This window comes from Juglans microcarpa x Juglans regia, chromosome 5D, assembly GCF_004785595.1.
Source record: "Juglans microcarpa x Juglans regia isolate MS1-56 chromosome 5D, Jm3101_v1.0, whole genome shotgun sequence".
Taxonomy (NCBI): Eukaryota; Viridiplantae; Streptophyta; class Magnoliopsida; order Fagales; family Juglandaceae; genus Juglans; species Juglans microcarpa x Juglans regia.
The window spans coordinates 31,148,003-31,158,418 of record NC_054602.1 but is presented as its reverse complement, the minus strand read 5'-3'; the positions used below and the strand labels follow the sequence as shown (position 1 = coordinate 31,158,418).

Genomic DNA, 10,416 nt, shown 5'->3' with positions numbered 1-10,416 from the left:
TATGATAATATTACATTTTTTTTGATATATTTATTTGCCAATTTTAATGCAGCGATTAACATTTCTGGTTAAAGGGAAATTTACAATATCTGATCGGCATCAACCATTTTTTTACTTATCATGTGCAAACTGTAGTAAAACCACTGGACACGAGAAAGATAAAGAGTTTTTATGCTATAATTGTAAAGAACTAACAACTGCACAACCAAGGTAAATACTCATCATGATATTTTCAAGTTAACAAATTTTACATTATAATTACAAAATACTATTTGGTAATACCAAGAGATAATAACTTATTTATTATTCCTAGATCTCGTGTCTATTTAGAGGCATTTGATGACAGTAGCTCGATCGCAGTAGTAGCCTTTGAACTTACAGTAGAACGAATTCTTGATTGTACAACAACAGATATTATACAACATGCAAAGCATGTAAGATTTATACTTTTAGACACATTTAATAAATTTAACAAATTATTTTTTTTATATATTTTTGTCATTACAGGAGGATCGTTCGTACATAGAGAACATTACAAATAAGATTCAAGATAAACATTGGATGATTGTTTTAGGTGCATCTATGAATGAATTTGGGAAACTGCGCCAAAACAAATTTAACGTATTATCTGTCAATGACATACTTGAGACAGCAGAATAACTATTTCAGAGAGTTTCTTCTACATTTCCAATTATTATGATGTATAGCTATAAAAATTTCATATGTAATTATGAGATAACTTTTACTTTTTATCTGTAATTATAATGATAATGCTTTGGTTCCAATAGTCACTTTTTTTTTCTATAACAGAACATTGTGTAATTATAAATATGTTCGTATAAATTTTTATTTTATAATCATGAATACTCTAAAAATTATATATATGATTATTTTTATAATGAATAAGAATTATAAAATATAAACAAAACAATTACATTTTATAATTATATGTATTAACTTATTTTTTATTATTACATATTTTTAGATTTCATAAATATTATTTTTTCAAATATTTTTTATATTGTCACAACTGGGCACACGTGCAACGCACGTGTTTGCCCTTTACTAGTATATATATATATAATACAAGCACGTGTGCATGAATAGAAATATGAGTAATTCTACTCTTAGGCCACTTAACTTTCCAACACCACACACCAGCTAAGTTGGTCTTTCTTTTTTTTTTTTTTTTGTTTTCTTCTCTCTCTCTCTCAAAACAATTAGTTTTTAAAACTACTCTTACGTTTTCAACCTTCTCCCCCAAATCTTCCATTCAGATTCGCCCTGAAGCCGTTTCCTTACCAACACTAACTGAACATTGTAGGAGATGGCGTGGTTGAACAGAGTATAACTAAAAGAGAAAATGAGCATCTTGCAATTGTCCATTGGGGGATATAAAACTCCAACAAAACTAACTTTTTTTATAGAGTTCGTATCATACAATATGGTCAAGTGTGATTTGTACAAGAAAAATCATTACACTCATCTTTAAAAATATTTTACACCTTAATTATCAGATGATCTAAGGTCCAAAAATATCATGCACCCTACTAATTAGAGATCTAAGTCAGCTAATCAAATTCCCCAATTAACTGTCCATCCGTCACCAAACTCTGCAACTTTGTTCATTCAAATCATCTATTGCTAGGGTTCTCTTCTCCCATCACCTCAAGTTCCTCCACTTTGCATATCCTCAAAAAAAATAAAAGCCATTAAAAAATCTACACAACTTGAAATGATTCACTGCTATGCCGTCTGAGATGCTTCGACGCTTCAGAGGGGACTTGGAAGACTCATGAGTTTTTGCGTGGTGTTTAGGGTTTCTATGCTAAAGAGAAGACGAAGGAGAAGATGATGGGCTTGGGTTTGGTTTTTGCACTAAATGAGAAGATGAAAGGCGTGGGTTTGGTTTTGCAGAACCGTGACATGGCGGTCAAACCGGGTTTACCATGTCATGGTGTGTAGTGTTGGAGGAAGAATCGGAGTAAGTATAGACTTTCTCTAGAAATATTTGCAACTCTGCACATTAAATATGTTCTTAATATGAAAATTTGCTATATGAACTCAAATAAAATAAAACTTAATATTTTAACTTTTTTTTTTATAAATATAATGTATTTTACGATAAATAAATTATAATAAATACACAATTCTCTTACAATGTCATGTGGAATGAAGATATATATATATATTTTTTTATATATAAAAGAATGATTAAGGCAATATTCAAATAAATTAAACTCCACACAAATACTTGTAAAAAAGTAGATCTTACTTAAATGTAAAAAAAAAAATTATTCTTTATTAATTAAACCTATCTTTTACAAAAAAATTTATATAAAATTTATGGAGAAATAATATTTGTAGTAGTGGAGTGTATAGTAGTGAAGTACATAAGTGCCGTATAATCTTTTTAAAAATGTAAATAAATAGAAAACTTACATGAAAAATATTTAATATTAAATTATATTTCTTTCAAAATAATTACATGACGTATATATTCTACTATTATATATAATATTATTTATAAGACTGTACTATCATTACTATTTTATTTAGGGCAATGCTACAGCCTCCGTTGGGGGTTTTTGCTGGGGTGTAGTATTGTTTTACATATTTTTTTTAAAGTTATTTTTTATATAGATTGTTTTAATACTTTTAAATATTTTAAAAAAATACAAATTTAGAATATCGTTAAAAAAACACTTTCTTAATAGAAAGTAAAAAAAAAAAATTATTAAAAAATACTTTCTTAATCATGAAATAAAACAAAAAATCGTTAAAAAAATTATTTTTTATGATTTTTTGTTTTATTTCGTGATTAAGAAAATATTTTTAATAATATTATGTTTTTTTTTAAAAATATTTAAAATTATTAAAAAAATTTACATAAAAAAAAACTTAAAATAATATATAAAAATACACTTGGAATCTCCCAGTTGGAGATGTAGTATTTTCCTTTCTAAAAAATCTTTACAATCTCCTAACACTCCACACTTTATTTTTTTTTTTAATTTTTATTATTTTTTTCTTTTATCAAATATTTATTATATAAATAATGAATAAAAAATTTGAAATAATTTAAAAAGAATAAACTAAAATAAAAATTTAAAAATTTAAAAATTTAAAAATTAGTAGAGTATAAAATATGATAAAAATTGTGTAGCAAAACTCATATAATTTAACCCTTTTACTTTTCAGCGGTGGTAGTGGATGCTCAGACTTCAGATCAAAGATCTGATGTTCAGTAAAATATTCACATGGAAGTTAAAGGGTTTATATAAGAGGGAAGGTAGAGAACTACTGGTCTGTCTGATGTGAGTATTTTTACTTTTACTGTAAAACCCACAAAGAATTACAATATTTATACACAAAAGATCGTAAAAAAGGACCCCACCACTTGGAAGGGCTAGAAAACAGACGTAACGTATCACTGACATCTCTGCGTAGCCCTTCTGAGCAAACCAGAAGGTCCCGTCTCCATCACTCTCGTCTCCTTGTGCCGTGAAACCCGGACTACAGTCCCCCCCCTCTTCGGGGGCCCACCTCCCACCGTCGGCCACACCACCATCTTCCCTCTCCTTCCTTTTCATTCCCCTACGCTCTTCCATATCTTATCTCTCCTGCATCCATCCCATTTTTGGTCGTACAGTGATGTGATACGATAGGAAAGAACTCCTGCATGGGATCGGTGCCGTTTTCTACTTGAGTAATGCTAATTATAAATTATACAATTATAAATTTGAGAAAAGATATTTAGAAGAATTGTACTTATTACGTAATTATTTTAAAAAAATAAATAAAATATAAAATTTATATGAAAAAAATTAATTTTTAAATAATAAATTTTACTATTTTTTAAAACGATTATACGCATAATTATTCCATTTTCAAACTTATATATATAATTTCTCGTTTTACTTGCTCGCCTTTTGTTAACATTCGCCGAACGAGCTCTCGGCATTTATGTTGTCGATCCCTAACAAGATAAGGTAAGGGAGTTCACGGGTGGGCCAGAGTTTGAGGGGTGGGGACCACCGTGAGTAGAATTCACCCATCTCACTAAATGACACGCGCAGGTGTGGTCCGCTTCCCAATTAGTAATTGCCTGACTCAAATGAAGATCAAGACTTTTGACGGCCGTGATTTAGCCGTCTCTTTATAAACATGACAGCCTCGTAAAGATAATCACAGGTATTATCGACTTGTTAAAGTAAACAACCTTAAAAGCAGGAGCGAAATGGAGGAGGAAGGCGCATTTTAGGCGCTGAAATCGGGCGTACGCCACCCTGCGACATTAAACACCTCTCTCTCTCTCTCTGTCTTATTCTACGCCAAGCTCTGACCTATATATTAATATATATATGTATTATTAATATATATATATATATATATATATGATATGTATGAAATATAGCCTTACTTTCCATCTCTCTCGAGCTTTGGCATGGTTTGCCTTTTTATCTGTACGTACAGTAAATGCAAGTAGGTGTTGCAGCTGTGGAGTGGTGCGGGGTGAAATGAGCGCCGGAGCTTACGGTAGCAAATTCCACAAAAGACGTCAGCATCGCGCCCTCTGCTTGGCCTCCTTTCCTCCCCATTCGCGTGCCCTCCTTTTGCGCGCACTGTCAGATCTCTCTCTCCCTCTCTGTCTGTCTGTGTGTTGTCTCAACTTTATCGCGCTCTGTAGTCTAGTCTAATCTCTCATTTCTCGGTCCTCTGCTCTCTTTGCACTGTGCTCCGTGCTCCCTGTCCCTCTCGCTCTAGGCTGGGATTTTTCTCTCTCTAGGGTTTGTGTGTTAGCATTTCTCTAAATTCCTTCCTTGTTTTTAAGTTCCGTCTCTGTTTCATCAACCAGGAGATGCGTCGAAGAAGAAGCTCGGTCCTGGGTTTTTAAGCGAAATGTAAGCGTTTCTGTTTGTTCGTTTATTTATTTTTTTCTCTTTCCGTGATATTTGCTTAGTTTGTTTCAATAAATGGCTTCGTAAAAGTAGTACTTCTACTTGCCCTTACTGTTCTGTATATGTCCAAGAAATTTGGGTTTCCTGTTTTCTTTCTGCTGTTTGGGTGCTTAGAAGAGTTTGGAAAAGATGAGGAAATTGGAAGATATCTTTGAAGAAAAGGCTATGTAAAAGCAAGTGGATGAATAAGCGCGCACCTAATTTCCCCTGAACCCAAGATTACACTATTTGGCGCATTTAGAAATATCACATTTGGTTACTTCGTATCAAAACTTCTCTTTTAGTGAGTAATTATTGAATATTGCCTTCTGCCAGATTCTCTCTGTTTTGAAAACCGATGCTTTTGGGTGATGATTCTTAAGTCGGACCGTGTGCGTGATTAAGCAAATCTATGGAATGTCTCCGATGATCAAGGTAGTCTTGGTTGAAGGATCTTGGTTGAAGCAAATCTATGGAATGTCTCTGAGAGGCTGCCAATGGAAAAGAAAAAAAAAAATCTGTGCTTTAGGATTTTGAAAAAATCTAAACAATTTAATGATTTTCGACTGGAAATTTATAAATAATCCCAATCGATTGCTTCGTAAACGATGTTTGGGTACTTTAACTTACCAAAAGGAAATGATATTTTATTTTATATATGTTTTCCTACGTTGCTTAGTTCGTTTCTCTCTCTTCACTTGAAAACACTCTAATTTAGTAATTTTTTTTACCTCTTCACTGTGCATCCCAGATTGATAAGTCGAGGTTTCGTTCCTGATAAAAAAAAGAAATTTGCATCCTTCTTGAGAATCCAACGATGACTTGCCTTTTCCTTTTCTATTAAATAGATTCGGACCAATGTATTAGAGGACTATGCATTATTATGGATCTGTGTCGTAGGCTTGTAGCTCTAGAATAGAATTGATATATTTTGGATTCAGCTGAATCAGCTCCGTATCTTTTCTGAAAATGTTTGCTCTGCTGTTTCAAGCTCATAAATTTGTATTGCATTCTGCTTTATTCTTGCTGTAGCTATAATGATGTTAAATATTTAGAATATGGGTAATTGCTATACCACTTGGGAACCATTTTACTTTGGTAGGGTTTGTGTTTGGTTTCTACTTAATTCCTCTGTTTCTTGTATGGTCTGATAAAACAAATTTGCAATGCAAAATGTATATGTCATGAAAGAAATGAAGGATATAAAAGCGCTTTAAGTCCTCTTAAAATTTTAGAAAAGTAACCCAAGTGGTAAAATCGTGAACAATCACCAATCAATAGAAGATATAATAATCTAGAATAAAAACTATAATAAAATTAGACTTTAGGATAAAATCACTGACACAGCTTTAAAGAATATTTTCCATCTGAGCGTTTCTGCTTTTTTATATAGAGTATAGATCGAAATTAAGTAATAGTAAAACATCATTAAATGGCCAAAAAAATTCCTTGATCCTCATGAGTAAAACATATCCATATAATCAGTGACGGATAAAATGGTCATTTCAGATCCAAAAGAAGCTATTTATGTAGGAAAAAAAATCAACCTGTAAATTACTTATTTTGAGCCGGAACAATTTGATACAATTGACTTGAAAGGCAAAATTGTCGTCAGAACTTCCCACGAGATATTCCCACTTGTTTTATATGTATAAATTAGAGCCGTTGTCAGAACTTCACAATACATTATTGTTGTGCTTATTCAGTCACATTTAGTTGCATGTGCGATTGAAATAATATTCCATTTTTCATCTTCATGTGTGGGTTCAGCGTTGCAGCATTCTAGGATACTTTGGTTGGATAATATATGCCAAGACTATCTTGTTGCAGATCCTCCTATGGATAAATATATTTAGCACAATATTATTTTGATCTTGATTGTTTATCGTTGTGCTTGCTATTTTATGAATCCTTTGCTGAATTGTTGGAAAAGCTTGACAGTTTCTTTTAGTAAAACTGAATAGACATATCTGAAATGTCGTGGGATTTGGTTATCACATGCGACTTTGCCAGGGTCCTTGTCTTTTCAAGTTTGAGGACAATTCTGAATGATTGCTGGATCGGTTCTTCAATCGCACTGTCTTGTGAAAATTGACTTAGTTGTTTGCACCTTGCCATTCGTATGGCTGTTTAGGGTGATATCCATTAGGAGAAATGAATGGATGAAAAATGGAGGATTAAAAACTTAGAGAATTCCCTAAAATTTTCTCAAAGAAATTATTTTCTATGCCCGCTGACACCTTAAGTTTTATATCTTTGGTTAGGTGCTGCTGTATACCTCTTTACTTTTGCACGAATCTATTGTGCAGTGCATGTAGTTGGCTTTTCTTAACTTGTTTTAGGTTCATTCTAAGCTGGTCCTATCTTTTAACATTCTCTTATCCTCTTTGTTGTTTTTATTTTCCCTTTCTGGGGATGCTTTAATCTTTAATATTAATGAATAATCTTTTTCAGGAGTGCTAATACTTACATCTTTTGAAAAACTTTTAGATACATTATGAGGAGCTTAAGTTCGAGGCAATGGGCAGTGGCGTTTGCATCTGGAAATGAAGGAGAGACAGCGTTGGAGAGCTGAAGAGGACGCTTTGTTACGTTCCTATGTCAAACAATATGGCCCTAGGGAGTGGAATCTTGTGTCACAGCGCATGGACACACCCTTAAACAGGGATGCCAAATCCTGCTTAGAAAGGTGGAAGAACTACCTCAAACCTGGAATAAAGAAGGGATCCCTCACTGAGGAGGAGCAGCGTCTTGTTATCCGTCTTCAAGCAAAACATGGCAACAAATGGAAGAAAATTGCAGCTGAAGTCCCGGGTCGTACTGCTAAGAGACTAGGCAAGTGGTGGGAAGTGTTTAAAGAGAAGCAGCAGAGAGAGCAAAAGGAGAACAATAAGGCAGTTGAACCCATTGAGGACAGCAAATACAATAGGATCCTGGAGACTTTTGCAGAAAAGTTAGTGAAAGAGCGTGCTGCCCCAGCATATCTCATGGCCACTTCCAATGGCAGTTTTCTACATACTGACCCACCTGCTCCTGCACCAGCATTGTTACCTCCATGGCTTTCTAATTCCAATGGCACCTCCACAGTCAGGTCACCTTCCCCTTCTGTAACCCTCAGCCTCTCTCCCTCAACAGTTGCTGCCCCTCCACCGATCCCATGGTTGCAGCCTGATAGAGGACCGGATAGCACTCTCGTTTTCTCGAATTTGCCGCCTCAAGCGTCGGTCCCTGTTTGTGGAGAGAGCATGTTGATATCAGAATTAACAGACTGTTGCAGAGATTTGGAAGAAGGACACCGTGCTTGGGCAGCACATAAGAAGGAAGCAGCTTGGAGGTTAAGAAGGGTAGAGCTGCAACTGGAATCAGAGAAAGCATGCCGGAGGAGGGAAAAGATGGAAGAGATCGAGGCAAAGGTGAAGGCTCTCAGGGAAGAGCAGAAGGTTGCTATGGATAGAATTGAAGCAGAATACCGGGAACAATTAGCCGGACTGAGGAGGGATGCAGAAGCCAAGGAGCAGAAGTTGGCTGAACAATGGGCTGCAAAGCACTTGCGTCTTTCCAAATTTCTTGAGCAGATGGGCTGCAGACCAAGGCTTGCAGAGCCTAATGGCCGATGAGGAAGATCTATATGCACAACACAATGGGGTTGGTTGTAACATGTTTATCTGAATCGTCGTATGCTTACCTTGTTTGCTTGATCATGTGTCCATTCTGCTCTGATATTCTATTATATGGGTAATACGCGTCTTTATCTTGCACTGTCTATTTATTGGCTGGACCGACTGAATGAATTTAAGGCAGCATTTGCTGAACCTGGGTTACTTTGCATTTTCCTTTTTCTTTTTAGCTGTACATTATAATTATATTCTCATTGTTGCTTTTCTTTCCCGTGTCTTGGGCGAAAACTCAGACTCGTTTGCTGCCTTTTTATGTTAATTTACATCGAACCAATTTCATTTTAAACGCAATAGTGGTGATATCTTTTGCAAGCGTGTGGCGGCACGTTGGCACGAAATCGTCAAAAGTAAAACGATTGCGTGCGTGCTCCCAAAAGTGTACGTTTCTTTAATCCTTTTGCAAGTGCATCCTTTGTACCATGCTATGCCTTTGACATGTTACTTTCTTGCTTTTGTTTTCTTCATCTTCGCAAATAGAGGAGATCGAACTATAGATAGACAAATGAAGTGGACCTTGCAACATTTATAACTGCACCCGTGAATTGCTTGAGTAGTATTAAATTCTAATAAATGTTATGAGATCCACTTCATTCTTAATAAAAAATTTCATTTGATTATTATATTCCGATTAAAATATATGATTTTCATAATTATCAAAATATACATCTTATCGAGAAATTTGAATTTTAATATATTTACCTTAGAACATCTCTATATAATTGCTTTGTAAAGACTTACTCCTTGTTTTTTTAATTTACACTAAATAATAAAAGCGTAGTCTTGAAATTTCTCTCCCTCATTGTCGTCCTCTTTTTCGTTTTGATATCTATTACATTCTAATTTATCATGGCATTAGAGCCCATAGTTAACGTTACCGTGAAATATTTCTCTTTGTTACATTATTCCTCTAATGTTATTTCTATCATAAAATCTTTACCAAGATTGAGCCATATTTTGTAACAAATCAATGCCTTTCGAGCATCTTTGTTAGCTGTTGGCCTCTTTAATTTGATTCTCTGTTAGTCCAATTATTTTTTATAGTATTTGGGAACATAGCTTGAAGCCACATACCCGTTTTGTTGATCTTTTCATTTTTGATCTCATAGTTGCGTATGGCCATATTTAGCCTATTAATAAATGATATTTGCAGTTCTAGGATTTGCGAGTCTAATACATTTCTTTGAAAAAAATAAATAAATCTAGAACCGATATGAAAAAATTATTTTTTAATAGTTGACCCTACTCTTTTTCAAAGGGACTGTGTGAGGCTTATACACCTTATGACTGTATCTAGCATTACTCTTAAATACCCACTATTGTCTCAATCTTTTAATATATTGTTAGCCCTTTGTTGGCTTTGTCCCATTATCAACCCTTGGCCAGTCAAAACTCCATATTTGATATTCCAATTACTAGTCACTCTCTCATTTTCAACTGTCACTTCATCACTACTGCCACTTTTACCATCTCATTAGTGATTAATCAACGGATACGAAGTCTATGCTTAGATTTCAAAATTTTCCACATTAAGTTTGGATATGTTAGAATAAAATAAAATCAAGAATTTGATTTGCGTATCATTCTAATCAAGAGGTATGATTTATCTTGTCAATGGATTTGATAGAGATTTATTTTATCTCATTTTCATATAATTTTTTTTAATAAATAAGGATGCATACATTGTATTCAATTCATTGCAAAGTTTTGGACCAGAAGCTCCTGGACCACATGGGATGTCTCCAGTTTTCTTCTAGAAGTTTTGGCCTGTGATAGGTAAATCTGTTACTGATTATGTGCTC

General features: G+C 34.0%; 1 protein-coding gene across 2 annotated transcripts; it reads left to right on the top strand.

Annotated features, from left to right (window-relative positions):
• Positions 1-4,320: 4,320 nt before the first annotated feature.
• LOC121265043 (transcription factor AS1) lies at positions 4,321-8,822 on the top strand. Of its 2 annotated transcripts, XM_041168488.1 has the most exons (3): positions 4,323-4,627; positions 4,859-4,904; positions 7,431-8,822. In XM_041168488.1, the coding sequence occupies exon 3, from the start codon at positions 7,487-7,489 to the stop codon at positions 8,555-8,557; it is 1,071 nt and encodes a 356-aa protein (XP_041024422.1). In that variant the 5' UTR covers positions 4,323-4,627; positions 4,859-4,904; positions 7,431-7,486; the 3' UTR covers positions 8,558-8,822. The 2 variants fall into 2 exon arrangements, with proteins under 2 accessions (XP_041024421.1, XP_041024422.1); XM_041168487.1 differs by having other exon boundaries at positions 4,321-4,904; positions 7,395-8,822.
• Positions 8,823-10,416: the final 1,594 nt, after the last annotated feature.